A 27,066-nucleotide genomic window follows, 5' to 3' on the forward strand; every position below is an offset into this window, starting at 1 on the left:
TCAGCTTCTGCTGTTTAATAGAAAAGCCAGAACTGTTCTAAAGAATCCAGAACCCAGGATTCCCCATCTTTCCCACATGCACACAACGCTAATCAAGAGAATCCTATCGTGTCACCACACCTATCACCACACCATCATCTCGAGCTGTAGGCTTTACAAGAAAGCTACACAAACTCATATGGTATCAGACTCCTGTCTGTCAAATCATTTGAAATAAATTCTAAGAATACAAAATGGATTACACCCTTCCAGGATCCAGACAACTAGATATGACATTTCTGACTCACCAGTAGGATTATTACATTGACAGACAATAGTCCTAGACTCACATGAAAGCAGATTATAACTATTTTTAGCTAAAAAATATGCTGGGCAAGGGAGTTTCTTAGTGGTACGTTTCCCCTTTTGAGATCAGACATCTCAGTGTGATGTAATCCCTAAATTAGGTGCCCATGTGTATTGTTAGATGCACCTCTAGACCTCTTTTGAACAGTCCATCAGGTGTGTACTGTTGAGAGCAAAAACAATGGTCTGAAAATTAACTACAAACTTGATTCCAACTCTCCTCAGGATTTTTCTTCAGGATTAAGAAAGGGTTTTAGATACAGATGTGACATCCAGAGACTCCAGGCATCTCTAGTGTCAAAGGGCAGCTGAGAAAATACCTCATGTCATCAGATAAATAAACTCACTAGTGCCTCTTATACAGCATTGTTGTACTTATACTTACTTTGCTCTACCTGAAACTCAGCCAAAGCCACTCCTCCATAAATCCATATATGCTCTGCTGGAATGGAGATTTACATGTTTTTGATCACTCTAAAAAATTTCTAAAAATAAATCCAAGTTTAGTATGGAACAAAAAGGTTTAGGGTTTTAACAACTACATAACTGCAAATTTCAGCTGTGGCACTAACAATCAGACTGCACTGCTGCACAAGTCAAGGTTCACAAACGGAAGGATAAAACCTCTTACTGAAACACAATCTCCCTCAAAATTATCTTGTGCAATATCTACATCACAGGGAGTTTCAGCAATAAATTAGTTTGCCAGATGTGTATATATGGCAGCAACAGCTGACACATATAGTTACAATGAATAACACATCACCAATTTAAAGCTGACTACAAACAATGCATCTTATTAAATAATTCATCCCTGTAGCGGTCGCACCCAGTCCTGTTTAGGGAGACACCTTCAACATCTCATTAGGTGTATGTCACAAGGGAGGGCCTGCAAGAGACTCTTGTCAGGATAACCCATATAGCTCAAGTTTAATTTGTGAAATGAGACAACCCTTTTACACGTCACCACTACAGGTTTTACAAACAATGACAATTTTAACATAGGGAATGCATCACCTGTGACACATAAAGGATTTTACAACTCATCCCCAACTTCTATCTAACAATTCCATCCCTCAAAGCAATGCCATGTTCTCTACAATGGCTGTAGTGCAGTTTGCTGAACTTCTCACCCATAATTATTTGATCTTTTTCAGAAAGTTTGTTCACTGAAGGTTCCTTTTCTCTCAGTCAGTCCTTTGTCTCCTCCTAGGCTAACAGTAAGAACCAAGTGACTACACTGAAATGTTCTATCACAACCCCCCTATTTGCACTACAGAGCTAGTTCCCACATCTGCCAGCCACCACATATCTTGGAAAAATTACCCATGGGTTAGAGTGGTTTTCAGTACCCAACTTTAAAGCCTCTTCTTTTTCGTAGACAGGTCAAGAATGTCTGAAGATGACTTCCTGCAGTTGTGGGACTGATGCTCTGCAAAACTCACCAAAGCCCTTAGAGCTGAAATGAACACACACCATGGTAGCAGCAGACATGTGCATCTCTATGGATTTCATTATTTGCAAATTATCTACAGTACAAGGTATCCCATATTTCATTTCAGATGCAGCATGGGGATTGGTAATTTACAGAGGCAGAGACACACATACATTCTTATACCAGCATTAGTTTGATACAAATTCTGCTCTGCTTTTTTACTCAATAAGAAATCAAACTTGACACCTTGCAAGCTTGCTTTGCAAATCAGATAGAACTCATATATTCCATAGAGTCCCCAGTCCACCCCAATTTACTTTAATTGTCCCATCATCTTTCTCCCACATCTCCCATTTTCTCTGCTACAAAAAATAAGCAAACAAAGGGCTTTAATCTAGTGATGAATGTCTGTAAGCCTGAGATGATGCACAAGCACTAGGTGAACACTAAGCACAAAGCCGCTTCCTGCTCTTTCTTTACAAGTGCTCAACATCCACAAAGGCATCTTCTCCATTACAGCAAACTTCACTTTGACAGCAGACATTTCAATACTCTGGCTAGGCTGTAAAATAAGCCTCACAGAGATCCCTGAAATTGCTTAAAGTAGCTGGGCTTATATACAAGTGAGTCTGGTGCTGCTACAATAAAATATACCACAGAAAGTGGAAAAATACTGGAGGGTTAGGGTGTTAACCCATCACCAGGGGATTAAACAGGATGATTTGACACAGTCACTGCCCTCAGGTGACAGCCCCACCCCTGTGAAGGGTGTCCTATCCCTCTCTTCCAACAGTGTCAATGAATGGCATAGAAATCCATCTGCAGACCAACTCAATTTATAGTCCAGCATGTTAAGGTAAACAAGGAGCACTGAGTCACATAACATTCAGCTATCAATGGTGGCAGGAAGGATGTGAAGAGGGCAAAAGAGAGAGCACCTGAGTTACCATCCCATTTAATCCATCATTAAATGCACATGACTGTGATGCCGTAAACTTCACTCCTCCTACCACTTTGGTGGTGCCCAAATTTCAATCATCCCTCCAGCTTGTGTTCCCTTACTCTCCAATGTGACTGGAATTGCTTGCTCCAAATATGCCAACAAACCAGTTTACTAGGGAAATATTCACCAACAGTCAGTTTTAAATGAATACTGAATCTGTGCACACTGAAAGAAAATGACACACAGCCATCACATGGACATGTGATGTGCATCCCTAAACAAACTTACAAGACATTACCAAATTAGTCCTCTTTTTGCTAATGGCTTTTTATCTAAGCAAAATAAAAATGTCAATTCCAAAAGGATACTGTGCTTACTATGACTTCTCTAGATCAGGGCAAACCCAGCTGAATTATATCATAAACTTCAGGAATTATATATTTTCACACATGCAAGAAAAAACAGCAAGGACTGGAACCAAAGTTGGATTGCTGCTTCTACACTGGAAGTCAGCTTGCACAGACATCAAAGCTCCAAGTGCTGTTCTTTAGCACAGATAAATGCTGACATCTGCTAGTCACACATCATCTAAGGGCAGCAACAGTAACATATTATCTTCCCCTACATTTTTCAAATTCTTAGTAAGCAACCAGAATTCCTTACACCTGGATATCATTCTGCCATTGCTGGGCTGTGCTGGATAAGATGGATGTTTTTCAGAATAGGACTTAAGTCCTACAAAGAGGTTTTCTGGAAAAGACAATGTACTGGGGCCTGTCAAACTGAGTTCTGTGACTGATTCCAGAGTTCAGAGATGCCACACAAACTACTGGAGCAGGGCACTGCAGGCTAAATGAGAATGAAGAGGATGAAGAGTCAGGAGATCAAACCGCAAATCCCACTTCTGCCAATCTCTCATTCAAATAGCCCCATAGATTACAGTGCCTTGTGAACAGAGGTGGTCTGAGGACACTGGATTCATCCCCAGATTTGGCACACAACTCTTGAGGAATCACCCAGATCTTCAGAGATCGGTCTCTCACTTTCCCAGGAAGATATTTCAGTAAAGCTGGTTATGCTACTTTGCAATTAGGTGGTGTTCTTTAATGAACCTTGGCAAACTAACAAGGCTAATTTGCTGAATTCTGAGTTGTGATCCCTCGAAATGCAACTTTTCCATACCACTAAGCATCTTACTACTACATTTTGTACTCAGGGAGGTGCCTTAGGTACAAAGAGAAGTCATTTGAATACTTAAAACAAATCTTGCAAACACTGTAATGTCAACAATACAGATCAGGCACACCAGCTTCCCAGCACTGCTTCCAAAAGGGATAATGTAGTAAGGATGGTGAAGCCACCAGACTGCAGCTGCAGGGAGGAATTAGCAGGTGGGGAACAGAAGCCTTAGCAGATTACCCAGTCACACAATACTACTAAAATTTGACCACCTACCAGAGGTGGCAAAGAGGATGAAAGTAGAAAGTAGCAGATATTTCTTTTTTATTTTGTTGGCAGAAAGAAAAAGAAAACAAAAGGACCTATGATTATCTTATTGTCATGAACAACCACGGAGTTCATGCCCCAGTTTGGTGTATGGGACCCACCCTAACCCATAAAATGCATTCCACACCACCAGCCCCATGGTTGCTTGCACTGCTACTCCTATATCCCACAGCAGGAGGAGAGGTTCTTTAAGGATAGACAGCAGCAGCTCCTGAAATCCTGTAGAGCCAAAAAGCAAACATAGGAGAAAATGCATTACCAGCTTTGTCCCTCAGCGGGACTGGACAGATACTGGGGGATGCCTTGCCCCAGTTCTGTGAATTCCAAGCCAATCCAAGCTTTTGCACTGAATTTTAAATCAGTGTATTTGTCCTCTCCACAACCTTGAAATTAAGTGTCAAGAAACTGACAAATCTTCCACTGTTAAAACCCTGTAGCTGGACACCTCCCTGTAAAATAACACAGGGAGATTGTCCTCATCAACCAAATGCCTCTGTAACTATTTAAATCTGCAATACCATGAGCACCCAGAGAGCTGAACAAGGGGCACAACTTTGGACGTGGCATCTCAAGCAGAATGGGAAACAACTGCAGAAAGAGATGAAGAAATTACTAGATCTAAGTAGCAGGACTCACAGAGGAAGACAAACTATCAAAGATTTCTGAATCAAAAAAAGGAAGATGGGGAATTTCACTGATGTCAAAGGCCATTTTAAGAAGGAAGATGTCTGTTCTGCCTATCTGTAGGGACAGGAGAATCAAAGGGCTTAAGGGCAGCAAGGCCTGTGGACACACATTAATACACTCTAACAAAACCCACAAGGGTAAGATAAGGAGGCTGTGGATTCCCCATTACTTAAGACACTTAAGAATATATTGAGCAGACATCCAGCATAAATACTGATGACCCCACTCCAGGGAAAAGGAAGTACTTATTTATATGATCTCTAGGGACTCTTCTAACACTCTTCTGACACTTGGAAGTGAGTGCAAGCACATTCTAAAGGGCTGCTAATGCAATGTGTATATTTACATAACTCATCTACCTAAGTTTGCCTGGTTTTCTCAGGAAGCCTCCTACTTGCCTGTTATGGAATCTTACACCCATACATCTGCAGTTCCAAAAACATCCCTTCTGCTCCATCCACCTCCTACAGACCCACAAAGCTCTTTGTTTAGAGTTATAAATGATGAAATGACAACTGATTCTGAAGAAGTGATGGATAGGGTGAAAAATCTAGTCAGTGGACCTGGAGCCAAGCACAAAAAAAATGACAACAGACAGCAGGCAGATTAGAAACCACAAGGAGAAACCACAGCCAGAGCCAGCAACTCAGCAGCTGTAAAATTAACAATGTTGGGTCATGAAGCATCAACCACAGGCTGATTATGAACTCCAGGATGTCCCACAGACCATCAATGGAACATGATAAAACCATTGGAACATTCAGAATGGAACATTCAGAACCTGCAGAACACAACAATCAGTTATAAAGGTGCTCCCAAGAAGGGACTGGTTTTCAGAACCTCACATAAAACTTTCTCATTTAGAACATTTCAGTTTTTTACCATCCACATCATGCAATGTTTTGTTTTTTAACACTAGCAACCAAAATATTATTCCACAGGAACTTCATCTTTTTCCTGTGCTAAGAAATAGCACAAAATGTGGAGAAGTGTAATTAACTACTCACACAAAGAGCAAGTGGCTCTCTTAATATTTTATTTACGTATTTGGATATGTTTAAAAATACCTTATATTTGCCATTTTCCAAAAGGCCACTACAATAACAAATGCTATACATATCACCATAGGAGTCTTTATCACACTTCTCTGAGTGTAGTTCACCTTGAAGTGAAGAACACACAAATTCAAGCAAGAAGACCTCTCCAGTATCACCTATAAAGTAAATATACATCAAGTGCAGTGGAGGATGATGACACATTTCAGAGATAAAAAAATATTACTCATTTCTACTGCTAAAGTATCCTATTCCTTTGACTACTGAAAACACAATAACTAGTGCACTGACTCAATGACTCATGCTAGTTTCATAATTAGGGTGGAGTATTCAAGCAACTATAAAGGTTGCCCCAGTATGAGACTCTCACTGCTGGATACATCTGAAAGCTCTGGGTTCTGAGTGAGGTAAGCATAACCTGAATATATTGGGTCTTTCAAACCCTTAAACCTAACTTAGATAATTTCCTTTCTTGGGAAAGTTGATCAATTTTACAGGGAAAAAAACCCAACTCTTTTCATCTAGGTTAAGTATTACCCATTAAATGATTAATTAAACAATGAAGAGAGTGTCATAGATATATTTCAAATTGTGATTGTTATTGTCTGTTTTGTTTGTAGTTGTTCTTCAAGACAACATCTGAGAAACATGGAACATTTACTCAATGAAAACCTTCTGAAGTATTTTACCCAGTATGCTTTACAGGAGGGCAGCACCAGTGCACTGTCCATTGGTGGGCTGAAGAATCTACTTCAGAATCAATTTGCACAGTACCTGAAGGTGAGTTTCACTCTCATTGTATTCACCATGCTTCCATAGAATGCATGAGAAAAAGGGCAGATTACTGTGCCCAAATGGTTTCACTGAATCTGTAATTCTTAAATAAGGTTTGGCTTATAAAACTTCATTTACATTGATAAACAGATAAAATATATCCAAATATCAAATATCCAAACAGATATTTGAGCACAGAGTTTATAACAAAGTCCTATGAAATCAAATGCAAAAAAATCTAAGAGCTGTTCTGTTTGGGTTTGGTTTTTTGTTGTTTTTATTTAATGCAAGCCATATTTCACCTGAAATATTGTACCTGAATCTTATAAAATATTTTTCATTTCAATCTAAATAACTAATCTCGAATCTATAAAATATATAGAAAAAATCTATAAACCAAGTAAAACAGTAGAACACATTTAAAAGCAAGAGACCTCAGGCAATTTCTATCTAGGTTAAATTACCACCATCACAAAATAAAAGAAGTTTGCCATTCCAGAACAATGCCACTGAGCTAGAGGGAGAAATACCTATATCCTGTAGCTATAAAAAAAAAAAAATCTATGTTCTGATTTTATATATATTCTCTGCTAAATCTTTCCTGAATTGCATTAGGACTCAATTTAGATTCTTCTGCTAGACTAATCTTTAAATACTGTGTTTTGGATAGCTCACATAAGCAATTTTTGCTGAAGGTCTCAAATAAGTGGCACTCCCATAAAAATTAAGTATTTTGAGAATTACAGTGATGAAATTTAGTCATTTCAATTAACATGAAATAGCTTATTAACAACAGACTCTCTAAAAAACCCTAATAAAACACAAAGGATTTTTTCTTTCTCTGAAAAGACAGCTTAGAAATTGATTGCCAAAATGTAACAGAAATGTGATGGCAAACTCAGAAATATAATTATTTTTATAACACTGAAGACAATTCAGCATCATATACATTTTCCCAGACATGTGGAAATGGAACTGTTCAGAAAGAGCAACACTGATGGTTTCTGTCTGGACCTCAGACATTTTCAAGCAACAAATCTTTTTGCAGATATTTGTAGCACCATAATAAATCAATATCAAAACATAACAGGTCATTACAAAACATGCAGAGCATGTTCATGGTATGAACAAAAGAAAACATTTCATGAATTTAAATTATAACTTCAAATTTGGTTTGTATTATTTAATTAGCCTTATCAGAGTTGTTATCAGAATATTCACTATATCAGGATGGTACATGCACTCTTACCAGGCACGACAAATAAAAGAAGCTAATAATCTAAACTAAATTTAATATATTAGCAAGATGTTTTTAACAGTGAATACAGTATTCCTACTAAAGAGGGAAAAAGAGAAAAGAGAAAAGGGAAAAGAGACCCTCAGATCCTGGCCCAAAGCATAAAGAAATTAGCAACATTTTTTCAAAACATGCATGCAGGACCCAATTTAGTTTCTAATAAAGGAGTAGGTCATATGCATATTATTTTTTACCAGTGATTATGCACCTGCTGCAGCTATTTCACCTGCTCCACTTCCCAGATTCCAAATTTACCCAGAAGACTGAAGTAAGCCATCTGAGTAATACTTCGTCTTTCACAAATGGTTATACATCTTTGTCAACATTTTTGGCAGCCAACAGCAGACACTGTGCTACTAGTTGAACCAGTCAAACCAGTAAATACAACACCACCAGTAACACCTTCAAGTAACACTGACTGTTATTGAATGCATCATTTCTTGGCAACATGCTTTGTAGAAAAATGCTCATTGTGATATAATTATTTCATTCTCTTTTTTTTTTTTTTTTTTTTTTTAATTCTTGTCCTATAAAAACAGGATCAATTCTCACTTGATAACATAATTAAATCGTTGGACAAAAATAAGGATGGATCTGTCAGCTTTGATGAGTTTTTGATGATTGTAAAAAAGATAACTGGTACAGGACAGTGAGGCATCTGGAAGAACGAGTATCACTGCCTTGAAGAAGAGCCTAGCATTTGTTTACATAACATGTACATCTAAACCCACAGATTTGTTATTATTTTAAGGCATATGGAATAAAGATTTAACAGAAAAGAAAGCATGTTTGTGTTGTATTTCATCCACAGTCACCAGCCACACATTCCAGCCAAAATGCCTTCCAACTCGTTCAGAACTACTGTTTCTATTTCACGCTACATTTGAGGTGTTATTTAACAAATCCTGCTTTACCTGGGCTATCATTTGGACCTCTAGAGAATTTTAAATCACACAGTTTCTAAAACACACAAAAAGAAAGGCGCAGTAGTCTATTTGAGGAGTGTTTCCTAGAGTATCCTATCCAATACTCCTCACAGTTCAGTTTCATCATTCATAAAAGATGACACTTCGTAAAACAAGCAGTTCAAATATTTTAAAAATAAAGTACTTATTTTCAATAGCAATGTAACAATGCCAAGTATGATAACTGCAACATTGGATACCAATTTTAAATTATATTTACATAAGTATGTACTTTTTTTGTTATGACTCTGTGATGGGAACATGTAAGTATATATAAACTGAGTGACTGTTGTTGCAGTTAAAGTTCATTAACCTTATTTGATGCAGTCTTACCCTTTTCATTGCATGATTCCTGAAACAGATGTGTTTTCATGGACATTATTATTTACTTCAAGAAGAAGTTAGTAAAAGAGAAATATGAAGAACAGATATTTTGAAGACAAGTAATCAGTGGATTAGGGACTAATCCTACTAGAGAACTTGGAATTTTGGACTGAATTTTAACACCAACATCATCCATTATCTTGATAAATCATGTAGATCTCTTAAGTTACTTAAGGACTTGGCTTAATTGCAAAGTCTGTGAAGGGCATTCAAGATCCCATACTACTGTAGTTCCTATACCTGAATTTCCCCTCAATGAAGTAAGGAATAAATAAAGTACTCCACACCAGTGATGCATGAATAGGAGCCTTAAAATTATGATGTTTAAACATCATATGATTGTCCTAACATGCTTCCAGGTCACTCTTTTACAAAACCCCTTTAGTTGTTGAAATGCGTTATTTCTTGGAAGAAAGAAAATTGTATGTATTACTTTTTTCCTGGTCTACAAAAACATTCTAAATTAGCAATATGCTTTGATTTAAAAAGTAAACACACCACATGCACTTTATGCTAACCAAGCGCCACCAGCAACTTTACACACACACCTAATACAATCACAGAATTTTAGGACATGCTTTTTGCATGTGTGAGACATACATTCCTTTTCGTCTCTTAGAACAACCTTAGAAATTTTGGAATTCAATCAGGTTACTGACATCCTGAATAGGAAACACGGGTACTAGGAAATTAACATGTTTTAAGAGTGTCACCTACTGGCAAAATATACTTCTGCACAATTTCTTGAGTATATAGAAAATGCAGTTATTTTACCCAGTGTAGTAAGCTCAGGTTCATGATCCTATACAATGTGTAATTGTTAATGAAGAACAATGATCAAAATTAAAATTAGCTTTTGTAAATCAGAGAATAAAAAAGGAAAATTATTTCCAGAAAGTATTTTTTTTCTTCCAGAAAAGTATTAGATATAGTTGCAATAAAACCACAAAGAACAACATTAAAAGGATCATTAAAAAAGAGCTAAGTTTAATAGTGGAGGAAGATGAGGAAAATGGAACAAAACAAATAACTCTTCATCCATCCAGTGAATCCAGTTCACTAGAATTTCAAACCATACAGTTTCCCTTTAAAGGACTTATTTTTGAAATTACCATTTACATGAGAAACTTCATACCAAGCTCTACACTCAAGCAAATCTGTGTCCTTTCTGAACAGCCATCCTCCTGAAAAGAATACTAAAAATTTACCTACCATTATTTTTCAAAAAGGCTAGGAAGTAAAGCAGAAAGCTTAAAAATATATAATGGGAACACCACCTGCAAATAATCAACCAAGAACTTGGTCTCTGCTCAGAGCTCATGTACCTCCTTCATCTTCCCTTCTGAGCTAGGGCAATGCTCCAGGCTTGGGGAAGAGTAGCTGGAAAGCTGCCCTGGGCAAAAGGGCATTGAGGTGCTGGTGTATGTCCAGAAAATAGCAACAGACCTGAAGAATGGTCTGGAGCACAAGTCTGACATGGAGTTGTTGAGGAGGCTGGGGTTAGCCTGAGAAGGGGAGGCTCAGGGTGACCCCATCAAACTCTACAACTGCCCAACAGCAGCAGATGGGGACTGGGCGATTCTCCCAGGCAGCCAGAGACAGGATGAGAGGAAATGGCTTCAAACTGTGCCATGGGAGGTGCAGGCTGGAAATCAGGAGTAACTTCTTCTCTAAAAGGGTTCATAAGCATTGGAATGGGCCACCCAGGGATGTGGTAAGGTCATCATCTCTGGAGATGTTCAAGACACAGATGTATGTGGTACTTAGGGCCACGGTCCAGCTGACAAGGTGGTATTTGATTTAAGGTTGGACTTGATTTTGCAGGTCTTTTCCAACCTAAATGATTCTGTGATTCTGTGTAATATTGAGATACAGGGCTACTTGATAATTGAAGTTTTTATTTGCAGCAAAAAAGTTCAAATTTCCATAGATGCAGTCAACAAAGAGAAACAAAAGAGACTAAAATATTTTCTAAGCACTTTAGATGAAACTATCAACTTTAGTAGTACAGTTCTGAGTACTTGAATGCTTAGCAAATTAAGAAGCAACATAAGTAGTTGTATATTTTATGATGCCCCTCAGTTCCCGTGCCAAACTACGTGTCAAGTTCTGTCTCTTTTTTAAAAAATAAAAGGAAATGTAACTACTGCCTCACCAGTACCCTTCTTTTCCCTCTTCTGTTTTCAAAGGAGAGGAAACCAAAAGAAAAGTACACTACTTCAGTCCTAAGTTAGTGCACAGTTGCATCACAAGATATTATCAGTGCTGATATACTCCAATTAACTTTCTTAGATAAATGAAATATAATTAAACATCTACAGATAATGAAACATCTTAGATAATGAAACATCTACATCAGCTCGATAGTCCAAAAGCTTCAGTAATCTGCTTCTCTTCCAACTGTTTTTATTGATTGTATAGGATATCTAAACAGCTTTCAGCACAAGATGGACTCTGCTAAGGCAGATTATTTAGCAGCTGCAATTATTGGTAGTGCAAATCTCCGACTTGGAATGATTTACATCTGTTTCTTGTCCAGAACAGAGGTGTCAAAGATCAGATTAAGATGCTGAAATATGACTGTCAATAACCAATTTCAGAACCTTAATACAGCTCAGAAAAATAGAATATCCATTATACATACTGCAATGATAACACTTCCATCGTAAACAAAGTATTAATCTTCTATGACACATTCACTTCATTTTCTTAACTTCATGTCCACACAATTTTCTCTTTAACATATCTACCTTACTTGCCCTTGAATCTAAACTGCAAATCACCCAGTTAAATACCATTAAATAAAACTGACACTCAAAAAGCTCTAGAAATAAGGATGCCCCAGAATCAGTCCCTTCTTACAATCTAAAAGTTTACAGTAAGCTTTCAACACCTTACACATTTTAAAACATACTGCTATTATGAAATTGACCCCTGCAGTGAAAGAGTAATTTTTGCACATAGTCAAGGGGAAAGGAAGAGACCTCTAACTATGGCAAGACCACAAATTTGATGCCAAAAGCAAAGTTTACCTTCACTCACCTGAGGACCCCTCCCAACACCACCAAATTCTAGCAGGAAGTCTCACCTGCAACACTGAAGGTCTTTAATTTACCTTTGAAAGTTCAGACTAGATTATCCTTCCTATGCAAATAAGCAACTTTGACAAACTGAACAACTGTTCTAAGAACCCTCTTATTTGCACATTTCAGACTAAACAGACATGAAAAAAGTATGTTTTACTTGCAAATCCCAACAAAATTCTTTTGAAGGAAATTCATACAGAAACAGTAGGTCATTGTGAGCAAACCACCTAATTCGTCACTAGAACAAATGTTTACATCTCACACCAAGATACTGCTTTATATCTCATATTTATTTCTGTTCTTTTTCATTTTCTTAAAAACCCTCTTTCCCTGATCACTTTGAAGTTTTACTACATTAATAACGGGGCAAAATCCACTCTAAAATCCCATCATCAGCATACAATGCAGAGAGCACTGCCATATCTGGGACATTGACATTTCTGTCAAAAAGAGGACTATAAGATGCATGGGGAGGACAGGTGTAGTGGTTATTTATATTATATATATATATATATATATATATATATATATAAAGGAAATATAAGAAATTTTCAACCCATCTCCATTTAATTCTTATCTTGTCATAGAAATTTTTATTTTGGTAATAGCTTGTGCTACACCTTTCAGCTCCCTTTTATATTTTATTCCCTACTAAAGGCAACTTAAGCATTATTGTCTACTCCCAGCATGAGTTTACACAAAAGGAAACCATTAGAAAAATTACAAAAATAAAGCTAAGGCAATTCACAGAAGCAAATAGGCAATGGCAAGAGACTATCAAAAGAAAATACCTTTTTAAACAATACAGAGTAAGGACAGCAGATCCCACCTCATGTCCGACCATGTAAAAATATAGATAGATTTTAGCTAACAGAGGTAACTCCCTTTTTAAGGACGATGTATGTTCACAAAATACATGCAGGGAAAAAAACAGTACTTACAACTGGGTTTTTTGTGTCTGGGTCAAATTCTGTAGAATTTGCATCTGGAAGAGAAGTTCAAAGTAAACACAGTACATTGGCTCTACATGCATTACAAATGCATAACACCTCTCTGTGGCATTTCAGGGCTTGTCTACATTTATGTTACAATCTCATGAGTTGAAACGCATCCTGCACCACTTTTGAAGCAATCACAGAAAGCATGTGACCTCATACACATAAGTTCCCTTTCTTGCTTTCCAAAACACTTTCCTCTCAGCTCTTAGCATTAGAAATTCATTGATAAGTTAAATCTCTTCATACTACTACTGAACGGCTCTTGTTTGGCCACTCTGGCTAATGAAGGCAAGTGAGAAAACCGCTTCTCGGTTTTTACTTCTCACCACCAGCACACTTCAGAAGGAGACTACAGAGGTGAACTCTAAGCACACTATCTTTTACACTCTTTAGATCAAAAAGCAGGTTTCAAACAATCCACATAAGAAAGAGTTCTTATTCCTTTGCACAGAGAGGTAGCATAAGGTACTTAGCTGAAAATGATCTTGCTGCAAGAGCTAAGTATCTAACAATCATAGGATCTGTAAACAGTTCTAATAATAGCCATATATTTCACACAGAGAATAAAAATTCCTCCAAATAAATCATATTCACACTAACATACTGAGCTCACCTTCCCAATTCAAACAGTTTCTTGCAAATTCCACAACTGCTAACTGCATTCCCAGGCAAACTCCTAGAAGAGAAAACAAAAACTCCAGATTTTCCAAGCCAAAAAGTAGGACTGAATAACTACTTACTGTTCTGTCTTAGACTTTACTACTTTGAAATCTTGGTATTCATTGCATATACACAGATTTACAAAAACCTTAACCAAAAGTGGTTGCTCAATGTAAAACTCACACTTCAAACTTGGCACACTATAAATACATGTGAACCAATTATGTGCTTTAAGCCCTTTCAAAGATATTTTATTCCTCTCATCTATTTTACTGATAATTACTGCAAAGACAAACAGAAGCTGAAAGCCTGGGTATATCCAGATTCAAATTTTGCTGCTTTGGCAACTACTCAGACACTTAAAAGTAAGGAATGTGGAGTAGGAAGCAAAGCCTCAGAGGCATTTACACAAATAACACTTAGCTTATAGGCCAGATGACGTCCTTGGACTTTACCGTAATAACATACACCAGTAAATTAAAAAAAAAATTAATATAGCAAAGTGGTCCAAAGACATCTATGTTTTCTGCATACTGTTTAATAAAGAGAATTATACTGTAATAATTACAATGAGAAGCAAACTCTCTCCATTTTTGTACATGCAAACTAAACCTTTGCAGAAGGATATGAATTTTTTCTTCCTCATATAGCAGATGCAGTACAAGACAATGCTCCAGGGGTACTTTATATGGCAGATAGTCACAACATCACACATACTTCCCTAAGACAGGATCCTTCTGTAATGTGGGGGTTTGGGGTTTTTGTTGTTGTTTTTTTTTTTTTCTTAATAAAATAAATTAGCTTGCTATACATCTCCTAAACACAGTAATTTCTCACTCTAATGATCTTACCAAGAAAAGGTTTTTTCTTTGTTCTTGCCCAGGAGATAGCTTGGAGTTTGCCTTCTGTTCCCCTAATTCCAAAACCTCCTGGGACCAGAATGCCACTGTAATAACAGCCATATATAAAAGAATTAACGTGTAGAGTCAAGCCAGCAGAGGAATCCACACAACTTGAAGACTCTTGAGGTTATAACTAAGCAAGCACAATTCATGAAAGGCATGTTTTATATGACCATTCAGAATACAAAGAAATTAAATTTGGAGATTTGTTTCATCTACCTACCCCAATTCTCATTTGACCAATATCACACTTCACAGTGATTCCCACTGCTTAAATAAATATTGCTCAAAGAAACTAGCTACATATTCACTGCTTAAAATCCCAACACCCAAAGTTCAGATCTTCTAATACCAAAAAAGCTAAATGCATATAGACAATAAACAACATCCCTTTAAAAATACAAATTTAAATCCTAGCAATGATTCTTAACAGAGATATTTGCAGTGTGCATTTACAAGCACCTTTACCTATGCTGCATGTTGACAACAAAAAAAACCTTTGACAACTGATCTGCACTGTAAAGGAAATCCAAAAAAGCAAAACAATAATAAAACAATCAAAACTCTAAACCAACAACCAAAAAAACTTCAATTTTTCTAAAAAGATTAAGCAGACTTTGAGAATATACGCTGATACTTCAATTTGCTGAAGCTTTTCACCACCCATGCAATTTATACTTTCCCGTAAGTAACAAAAATCTGGATGCATGGAGAAATTATTTGATTTACTGAAGCATTTTTCATCACGTGAAATAAATATCATGGTCTGCACTTGGGATACAGAATGCCCAATGTCACTTACTCTGCTTTGCACAGTTTGTGCCATGCCTGGTGATATTTCACTGAGTTCTCTGCTTCTGTAGAACGTTCGAGTTCTGTTGAATCTATGTACTAATAAAGAAAAACATGCAATGAAATGGTCTCTTCTTCCACAGAAAAAGCAACAGACAGTATAAAGAAAAACAGGCAATGAAATGGTCTCTTCTTCCACAGAAAGAGCAACAGACAGTATATGGTCAAGTGCTAAGAGAAATTATTAAGATTTTCAAGTGCATTTGCCAATAAACCTCTAATAACTTCACTGAAGACTTTTCACTAAATGCAGTATTTGCTTTTAAAACCAAGTGTTTGCTCTAACTGCAGCAATCTGAGCCCTTTTCTTTGCACATAGCTTAGGAGCTGTGTCTGCCTATAGCCCTGTATGGCACCTTCCAGGTAAGCAGATTAACTAGAATGCTTTGTAACTCTGAAACCAGGTTACCTTCCTAGGGCACCCAGGGTCAAAACAGGGTCAAACAAGGAGTGGTGCGGATTACATTCCTGGATTTTGGGTGCCACAGCCGGTCCAATCTTATTATAAAACTGGAAAAATCTGCAGTCTGTGAGAAAGGTGTTCCTGGGTACTCTTGGGTAGAAAGGGAGAAAGAATCATTATCTATGATAATGATTCTTTCTGGAAATACTCCTGGAAATACTGCATTAGAATCTCTAGAGTTATTAAAAATCACAGATCCTGATGCACCAATAGAGTGAAATGAGGGGATAATGGACAGCACTGCGGACATAAAAGATCAGAGATTGATTCTGGGTTTTGTTAATCTGTTTTTCTCAGATTAACATTTTGTTAATCTGAGAAAGTGTTTTTATCAGATTAACATTTTATTAATCTGTTTTTCTCATATTAACATAATTAACCACATTCTCATGTAGAGTCCATCCTCCGTAAAAATGAGATCATCTGAAATGACAGAACTCACCTGTGTGCAGAGAAAGGCAACTGGCAAGGTGATTGCCGAAAGTTTCCCAGACAAGACTGCTTTCTAGCAAATATTTTCTACTTTTTCCACATTCCAGACGGCATCAAAAATACAACAGGAAAATAACTACTTTTGAATGTTGCTATTCTATACTAGAAGAATATTACACAACCAACTAAGAAGACACTATGACACTGCGAGGTTGGAAAGAGAAACTAATGAGTTGGAGTTAACAAGTATTTTCCTTGCCAAACATATTAAGAAGGAACATTTATCAGTTAAAGAAGCATCAACACTTCATCATTCAGATTAAGCAGTTCCTTCAGAGCATGGGATTATACTGACAGCCTTTGGACATAAATGCTAAAAGGAGGTTTGGACATGAGTTAAGCACAGTGGGAGCTGTGTCTGTTAACATTTCAGCACTGCACTGGAGCTCAGCAACCACCAGTTTTCATGCTGATTAATGCAGAAGCCCCACCAAAATTAAGGCCAGCTGCACATGAAGCTTGCTGTGGATTTTCAGACAGGGCACCTTTCACCTTTTTGCTAAAAGCAAGGCTATTTTTAATATCATAAAAGTTTCCTACTCTGCAGCTGTCGGTACGAAACACTACAGTGACACAATCATGTAGGTCAGAAAGGACATTGGGAAGTCTCAAGACTCGCTCCCTGCTCAAAGCAAGTCAAATTAGAGCAGGCTGCTTAGGATCATTTCCAGTCAGAACCTAAAAATCTCCAGGGATCAATTCTGGCTGTTCCCACTTTCTTGTTTCTTCATGCACACTGAAACAACATTTTAGAGTATTACCTAATACTCTTCCCAGGGAACAAGAAAAGGCTGACCACCTGTCATTTACCCAATTTACCTAAGTTTGGTCTTATCTTTTTTTTTTAAGACTGGTACATTTGCTCTTTTCTAATCATAAAATAATTAGGTTGGAAAGGATGTCTAAGATCATTGAATCCAACTGTTAATCCAGGACTGCCAAGTCCACCATAAAACTATGTGTCATGAAAACAAGTGAAATCTATGATAATAAATACAAATTTGCAGATAAAGTGTGCTTTTTCATCAGATCCAGTTTTGGGAAATTTCAGTGTTCCTTTCAGGTGAGTTTAGTTCCAAATAAAATAATTAAATCTGAAAACATTTATTTTAAAAAATGAGATGCTTGGCCAGTCTGTATTTATCTGCCTGATTTGTTTTCTAGTTTTCACATGAATTAAAACTGCCACACATGATGGGAACTAGTAGGTTGCCACAGATTGATACAATAGTAGAATCAAAGTATTCCCGAAAGCAAAAGCCAGAAATATGCTCACCATTAAATCCAGTTTGTAATTAATTGCTAGTGCAGAGTGTTCCAGAGCTTTGAAAACAGATGCATAGCAGTCACTTAGCTTGGTGTACTTGCCCACGAGAGCTATGGAACACACCTTCAGCAACCTTTCATATCTGACAAAAACAAGTTCTTCAGTTACTACACCAAATTTCACCAACAAAAGAAAAAAATATTTTAACAGCATTTGCTTTTTCTTTAACTCCACAAAATACCTCCTAAAATTTCCTAACTGCCAGTGTTTTTAAACCCAGACCATTCACAAGTGTCAACCAGCATTACACCCAGTCAGTCCAGTTTGGTGACTTCATAGCAGCTAAAACCTAACTTGAATTACAGCACTTCTAGAGAAAGCAGCAGAACATAGAATACCTGCAAGCCATTTTCTTCCACTTCATTAGAAGATCACTTGGCTGGTCATCAATAGGCAAATTTAGCCTCTGTTTAAAATACTTAATTATGCCTTGCTCTTCCAATAGGATAGGTACTCGGTAAGTAGAAGAAACATCATGAATAAATATCACCTAACAAAAAAGGCAGAACATAAAAAACTTAGGTATATTTTTCATAGGAAACGTTCATTCTACTTTTTGATACTACATGCATTTTTTATTCTACACACATTCTGGTTTTTAAATACCTTCCTTTTGAATGAGTAGGACAGCACAGCTAATATTTAAGGTTCTGTTAAATCTACAAGGAAAAAGTTACTCAAAAAGTAAAAATGTGTTTTACTTCTCCTTCACACCATCATATAGACTCGTCAAGCCTATCAATGCATCAGTTTTAATGCAAACATCTGGCCCCACAAGCACTCATGCTTGCTACCACTTCCTTCCTCCCCTCTCACAAACCTGAGGAATATTAAGCATGAAAGCAAGAAAACAAATGAAACCTAACAAAACAGACCAAATTTGGTTGTGACAAAGTCTCCTAAATGTATTTTGTTAGTGATCTAAACTATGTAATTACTGAGTACAGTCTATTTAAGGACCTTTTTGTTCAGAAGACATTTATAAACTGCATCCAAGCTGCCAGCAATTAAGGTGATTGTGCTTGGTTTACCTGAGATCACAGAGCTCAGAATCCTGAGATAAGTGTTCTCAAGACATGAACAGTAATGGATACTCTCTTTGCTACCCTCGAGCTGCTTCTGTTCATCACAAACTGTACATGTGTGTGCTGCCCCATGCCTCTCTACGTGCCCATTCAATCTCAATCTCTTGAACCTTCAGCATTATCCATTACATTGAAAAGTAAAATGCTCTCACTTGCAAAAATATTTAAAGAGAAATCAATTAATCAAATGTAATATTTGAATACCAATTAATTGCAAACTATTAGGGGAAAAATTACACATGAATTACAGAAGAATATATAACCACACAGTAGATGCATGGTTAAGGGCATAAATAGTCTATTACATATAATCACAGTAAGTGTTCATGCGGCTGTGACCATGTGGACATAAGCAAATCACCTAGCTTTAACCACACTTTGCTCATCCATTATTATAATCACCTGAGATGATTTATGGGCAATAAATACATAACAACAAATAATGAATAAAACCAGCCATAGCTGTGAAAACTGAAGTGTCATGCTATGAATAACAACTAACCACGTACTTAAAATCTATTTTTTATTAGCTTTTACACAACATGCATTAAAATTACTAATGACTGTTTGACATAAAACTTAACATTTATACTCCTGATATTTTGAAAATGCATCCATAATAACAATATAAAAATTATAAAGACAATCACATATGAATGAAGCAGTCAGAAGTTGAAAACAGAAATACAAATAAATAATTGTATACTTTCCCACATGTAACATTGAAGTACAGACCTGCTCAGGCTCCACATGACAAAACATGGAAATCTTCTCCTTCACAGCCATTTCTATAGGTTTTGCACTTCTGCAGACTATCTGTCATAACAGAAGGAAAAACTTCAAATATTTACTAGGTAAACCAATAGAAGATCATCAATATTTCGTAGTGAAATTCATCTCCTTTGGAAGCAGAGCACAAACAAATGTGCCTTTTTTCACTCTTTCCCCCCTGTTGGAGTTCTACGATATATCAGAGCTCACAAATATCTACTAGCAAAGCAGAAGCAAACCCATCATCTGCCCATACTGACCAATTTTCATTCATCTTTCATTGGTATTCTCTGTAATATTCCTTCCTCATATTCTTCTTTCTGGCAGCTACTATTGTAATACTCTTTGCCTCAAATCTAGCATCTCTACAAGTATGAATATGATGAATCAAAGGAAATATTGTAATCTTACCAATAAGATCAGATTTAAATTAAGAGCAATAATACTTATCTTACATGCATGAGTATTTCAGTATTTCAGCATCTTCTTAATTTAGACATCATGACAAAAACAAGGCCAAAGAAGAAAAAACTAATTCATAATTGTATGGAGTTTTTACTGGTGCTAGTATTTTGCTGATACATTTAAACCCCAGTAATTTCAGAAAATATTGATAATTTTTAACTGATGAAAAAAATAATTATATGCTTTGGTGTTTGTTGGAAGGGTCTTTTTCTGCAATATGTAACTCCAGGCAACTAGATCAAAATGCAAAACTGCTCTAGTAAAGTGCCTACTAATTACTCAGTCTACTCCCTTAAGTTATTTTGAAACCTGAAAGTGTAACAAAAGTAGGATGATCCTGTTACAAGACTAGTTTGTTACTTTCCCCGTCTTTCTAGCAAATACAACGACTTAATTCATCAAGCCCTTTTGCTCAGAAACTTCCAGCTGCCCTTTGATCACCTTGCTAATGCAGCTTAGCTACACTGATTCTGATGGAGTCTAATTAACTTACCCTAACCTTAGAAGTAATTCTAGAAACAGAAAAAAAAAAAAATCAAGTATAAGGGGAAGTTATTGTGCTTTTAAATCAAAATGTAATCAGGAAATAGTTTGTACATTCTATTCACTTAAGCACAATTCATATGTAAATTTGGCACAGTTTGAAGCTGAAGTTATAATTCATAAACCTTGATAGGATGAGCACATGAGTAAACCCACTTTGAAATCTGCTGTCTGTCTTGCGGAGACAAATTTAAAGTTAATGCAGACACAGAAATCAAAAACATCAGAACCAGCACGAAAATAACACAAATACAATAAAAATGGGAGAGATGCACCACAAAGGCACATAACACACAGAAAATGAGGAATAATTGAATTCAACAGGGCAGCTCTGACAAGTGCATACTGAAAGGATCTCTGCACCCACAGCACAGCACAGCACACCCTGGGGAGAACAGAGAGGCTCGGGCACACAGAGCTGAGTTACCCCAGGGATGCCCAGGAGCAGGCAGGGCGGCAGCAGGGATTCAGAACTGGATGAAATGGGCTCAGCTGTAAGAGCTGCCCCATGTGCTGCCCTGACAGCAACCATTTAAATGCTGTCCTGAAGCAGCACTCAAGGAGCTTTATAAGTGCACCAAGAGGCTGCACCTCAAGTGAGATCTGTCCCTGCTTCAGGTGTCAACAGCAGCAGTCAAAAACCAAAAACGATACTGTGCTCCTGGCAGTCCCAGAACTGCCCCAGGCAAGAATCCAAGATGCAAGACAGTCACTGTGTTTGTCTGCTCTCCTTTTATTACACACACACACTTAGCAGGCTTTTTAAAGAAAATTATTTTTTGGAGTGGAGGGAGAAGTCAGGCCCTGGCAATTGCCTTCAAGGCCTTCAAAACAAACAGGCAACTTTCCCACTTCAAGAGGGATTTTGGAGATTAGGCCCTGAAACTTGGAACACAGTACAGCATTACATTAATAAAAGTCTTTCCTTCCACAAGCTGGTTACAATTATCATGTCACAGCCATTTAACACCAAACACATCTTTCACATACCCTATTTCCAAATCCATTGCTTTTGTAGTTAAAAACATTCATTCATAAAAGCAAAATGAAAGAGCTCAAAAAAAAAACTTCAGAAAGAAGCACAACACAAAATTTAGTTGTGGGACTATCTTAAGAGTAATTTTTATTTTTTGAAGATATATACATTGCTTCTTCTTAATAATGCATTAAAAAATCTGGATGTTACAAGACAGTAACATTCTCGGTCTTTCTACAAAGTGAGTTGAGATTTCAATCATTTTTAGCAGTGAAGAATTATTTTTGCAAAAAAGATGCCTTTAGAAGAACCTAGCTACAGTCCCAAGATATTGCAAGAAGTTAGTTGAATTAAGTTAACTTAGAGTGATTTTGACTAATTTCATTTCTGTGGCTTTAATGGAGCTTTGCAGCACATATTTTGCATTTCTTCTAAAATTCTCATGTCTCTTGAGAGACTATGGCTTATTCTTTGAACACAAGTTATGCAAGGATATTTCTAGATGACCTATAAATAAAAATCTGTATTTATTGACTCACCAAATCTGGAGACAAGCCTAGACCCCTCAGTGCTCGAACACTGTTCTGTGTTGGTTTTGTCTTCTGTTCACCAGTAGCATTAGGCTGAAAAGGCACATTTTGAAAGCTCAAATAGCAACTAACATCTGCTAACAAAGCAGTTGCAGATTAAAAGAAAAAATTCATTGCAAATAATAATATTTACAGGAAATAAACATATCCAAAGAGAGCCATAATATGCCAATAATATTTACAGGAAATAAAAACATCCAAAGAGAGCCATAATATGCCAGAAACAGAAATGACCCACTGTTTTTACTTGCATATGAAATACTGAATTCCAATTCAAGTCAAGTTTACTTTGTTGTTTTTGTTTTCAGAGAAAAAAAAATCCATATAATTGGCTCAGACAGAAGAAGAATATTCCAAAACTTGGATTTGGCTAAAAAATTGAGAATGTCTAAGACAGCACAAAGCCTTCAGTGTCTGTTCTTGAAATATTCAAACGTAGTAAATATTTCTGTTCTCAAATACACAGAATTTACCCTACCAATTGCTGTTCAATCCTCTAATCCACAGCTGTGGTTAGTAATTATCTTTTTGTCTGTAGGAGGTGAAATATATCATCATTACAAACATTTGCTTACCAAAGTACCCCCAGTGAGTAGTGAAGTAATATTTAGAGTTCAAATGAAAAAATACTTTTAGTATTGTACAAGGAGTTACAGTGGTCTTTACTTGACTCCAGCATGAAACAGTCAATAAGACAAGTAAACAAATATAAAGCCAACTATATAGAGTAAAATTTATTTTATTAATTCCAGTAACTTACCTGTGGTACTAGGCTAACATGGATATTACAGAAGTTCTCTCTTTTTGCTTTGAACTGAAACTGTCTAAATGCTTCAACAAATGGCATTCCTTCAATATCTCCAATGGTTCCACCCAGCTGAAAAAGGAAATGGATATGTCAGTGGCAGAAAGCAAAAACAAAAGGAAAAAAAAAGTCTCATATATTTCAAGATATTTTCTGAAACTTTTATCTAAAAAAACCACTGACAATTGAAATTCGCAAAGATACTCTACAAAGTGCTTTCATCTACTCTGCACGGTTTGTTTCTTGTGGAAAACATTATAAACAATTTTCAGGTTTCGTTATGTTCACTTTCCACCAAATACATAAGCTTCCCATGGGAAGATGGGTGGTGCTGCTCAATAATACATGCTTCACACTGCCTTCAAAGTGGTGAACCAGTAATCAATAGCTAAGCTGATGCAAATGTTTTTATATAGGAAAACTTTATTTCCTGTCAGATTAAAAAATATTTGTTACTGACTAGAGACAGACATTTCTCAGTATTATCACGGCTTTCCAACATCAATAATTGTTTATTACCAAACCAAAATGCAATACAAAATACATGCTGAAATTTATTTATAACAGAAATCAGATGCCTTTCAAAGACACAGTGAGCTATAGCAGACTAAGCACAGAATAAAGCAGCTTTGCAAACAAGTCTGATGAAATAGTTGTGTTTCAGAATGATCTTTTTGTGCCACCAAGTGGTTTTCAAGAGAATTACATATTTCTGTTGATCCAGGACCAGAAAAACTGACAACTACATTTGTAAATCACACACATTTAGTCTAACTCCTTCAGGATTGTACAATGGAAAAATGTTAGAATTATTTTTAGAGTAACAAAGAAAAATAATTTTATCAAGCTGGAGGTTAAAATGTAACAAAATACCAAAAAATCCCTAAAAACCCCAAAACAAACAAAAAAAAGTGAAAAAATGTAGTTAAAGGACTGATATGACCATCACTTATTAATGTTTTTGTGCAACTTTTGTATTTAATTTTTCATATTTTTTTAAATGAAATATTTAACTCCCACTGCGAATATCATAAAAAGATCTATAGGTATATTGGTAAGTGTATTTCAATCAAGGCAGATTCTTCGGTATAAGAAATACTGAGTAATTCTGTTGCTGGGTCACAAAGCTGATGGTACTATTGATTGCAGTAGTCACTTCTGGCATTAAATCTGTGACATCTGTCAAATTCTCAACTATAATCTTTTTTCATTATTTACTGGTGTAATAGTACTACAAGCAATTACTGGCTTTCATCCAGCTGCCTCAGTAAGCTAAGGGTGGGTAAAACTCCTTGTTTCCATTGTGCAGAACATCAGCAGGTTAAGTAATTAACAAAGCTGCCACCAAAGATCTCAAGGACAACATCAGAAAGTGGGAAACTAACTTACACATTGTTTAAATATATTCTCCTAAGCATGACCACAAGCAACAAGACGAATATTTGAAGTTCTATGGAAGCTGGAATGTTAAAGCTCTCCTACAGATCACAGGAGATTTCAGGTATTACACAAGTTTTCTCAATACTATTAACAGATAAAGCTTCAGTCAAACATCTGGATCTTGAAATAGACAGTTCACATTACACTAACTGCTTTAATTCTCTAAGTTAATGAACTCTAAAGAAGCTCAATTTCAGATGTATTTTAGAGTAGATTTAGTCAAGTTAATGGAAGCTGTAGAGAATCAAGACCAAGCATATCCCTTTAGGAACAAATTAAAGAATATAGAATGTGGTTTTGAATTTCTGTTCTCCAATAAAACTTCAGTCTGACCTTTTTACAGTAAGGAGCAAAGAGAAAGCAAATGAGCTCATTGTGTTCACTGTAGATACCTAAAAGGTTCCATACTTACCTCAATTACACAGATCTGTGGCTCTTTTTTGTCATCATCCACAGGAACTTTTGCCTGATTCATTACCCATTCCTGAACTGCATCAGTAATGTGTGGAACAACTACAAAACAAAACCAAAGAAGGCAAGCACAGCTTACTTTAGGTCCATACACTCATTTTTGAATGCAAAAGGGGTAAAGTGAACAGAAAGCCAAGAAGAAACTACTACGTCCTTTCTGTAGTTCTCCTATCCTTGAGCCCAGGAATATGCCCCTACCTTTTGGAAGGGAGAAAGGAGTAAGGTGATGGAGCAAGAAGCAGCCTGTTCTAGCTGATCCCTTCTTTTGTGAAGACTGAATGGACTAGTATCCCACAAAATTAAAAATATTACCTTGAACGGTTTTTCCCAGATAATCACCATGTCTTTCTTTATTAATGACATGCTGATATATCTTTCCAGTCGTGATATTGTTATCTTTATAGAGACTGATGTCCAAAAATCTCTCATAATTTCCCAAATCTAAGTCAACTTCTCCACCATCATTTAATACAAAAACTTCACCTGAAAAAAGAAAGCAAAACAGACAGAAAAACAACAAAATAATCAGAAATTATTAAGCATACAGCAGGAATACCACAGACATCTTAAAATAGAAGAAAGAAAATTAAATTATATATGACAACGACATAACAGTAAAGTCCATACTGCAACCCAATTTGAACAGCCACTCTGTATGACTTAATATCTAAGTCAGTTTTACATCTAATATCCATCTCTCAGATACATATAGTTTTGCAAATAAAATGTAAGTTACGTTGCCAAAATATTGAAGCAACATAAATATTTAACTAGCATTTCAACAGCAGAATAATCCTTCACTGAAAGAAAACAACCTCTAGGAATTGTAAATCAGCAACAAATAAAATATTAATTTACTTGCAGGAGAGAAAAACCATGCTTTCATAAGCATGAATTATTATACATGTTCAAAGTGTTTCATATAAATTCTTGTTGATGGAATCTAGTTTAATGATTGAGGCTTCGATCAGGAGTAAAGTTACGACGAACAAAACTGCTTCTTCAAACGTACTCACCATTTCTGAGTCGGTTGTTTCAGTATATTTGGTTCACCATGTCCACAGCAAGGGTTATTTCTGACCCTGAAAAATCCACTTAAAATACCCTTCAGGTTCACACTTTTCTCAGCCCTCTAAAGGGTCTCTAAATTCTGAATCTAGTCAATTTCTGACAGAACTCATGTTACTAGATCTTGAGGTAAGCCTGGAAAGCTCTTCAGAAAAACTGTAAATGTTTTGTCATGACCCAATAAATCAATGGCAAAACAAGTTACATTACTAACGCAGAAAAAAAAATGTGGAGAACAGAAATGTATATCCCACCAAAGCACAACACTCCAATTCAATAAATTTAGGTTCTCTAAGCTTCACTAATGTTTTTGGCTGGATTTTTTTATTAAAACGAGAATTTAAGGCAACTCTAATGAAGGCACTTATATCAGAAGGCACTGATACCCACAGAACAGCATTCTCAAGTAACTCTTAAGGACTTAAAATTACAAATAAGTTTCATAGCACTATTTAAAAGGGGGTTTTAATCAAGTTGAACTGAAGACAGCATTAACTGAACAAGTCTTACAGCTAGGATTTTCCTAGTAAAGTAGTATTTTATAGAAAGGAAGCATCTGCTCATAACAGTATCTTCAAAAAAACAGGCTTCTGTTTCTTAACTTAAAGCAGACAGTGTCCTTGAGAACACAGCAATAAACTTTCAAAATAATGATAAAACAGGTTGTAAACACCATACTAT

General features: G+C 36.4%; 1 protein-coding gene across 2 annotated transcripts in view; it reads right to left on the reverse strand.

The window, feature by feature from the left end:
* The window catches only part of CTPS2 (CTP synthase 2), a 55,996-nt gene that overhangs the window by 26,988 nt on the left and 1,942 nt on the right, over positions 1-27,066 (reverse strand). The window contains exons 3-14 of one of the 2 annotated variants that reach the window (XM_072934210.1): positions 25,630-25,800; positions 25,259-25,359; positions 23,362-23,478; positions 22,551-22,634; positions 19,992-20,072; positions 18,510-18,661; positions 18,121-18,253; positions 15,840-15,928; positions 14,987-15,081; positions 14,089-14,151; positions 13,419-13,462; positions 6,079-6,129 (exon numbers count right to left, since the gene is read on the reverse strand). In XM_072934210.1, the coding sequence (XP_072790311.1) occupies positions 6,079-6,129; positions 13,419-13,462; positions 14,089-14,151; positions 14,987-15,081; positions 15,840-15,928; positions 18,121-18,253; positions 18,510-18,661; positions 19,992-20,072; positions 22,551-22,634; positions 23,362-23,478; positions 25,259-25,359; positions 25,630-25,800 (1,181 nt within the window). The remainder of the gene's footprint in view (positions 1-6,078; positions 6,130-13,418; positions 13,463-14,088; positions 14,152-14,986; positions 15,082-15,839; positions 15,929-18,120; positions 18,254-18,509; positions 18,662-19,991; positions 20,073-22,550; positions 22,635-23,361; positions 23,479-25,258; positions 25,360-25,629; positions 25,801-27,066) is intronic. The other variant, XM_002197283.7, reaches the window with a different exon arrangement.

The sequence above is a fragment of the Taeniopygia guttata genome, chromosome 1 (genome assembly GCF_048771995.1).
Source record: "Taeniopygia guttata chromosome 1, bTaeGut7.mat, whole genome shotgun sequence".
Classification (NCBI taxonomy): domain Eukaryota; kingdom Metazoa; phylum Chordata; class Aves; order Passeriformes; family Estrildidae; genus Taeniopygia; species Taeniopygia guttata.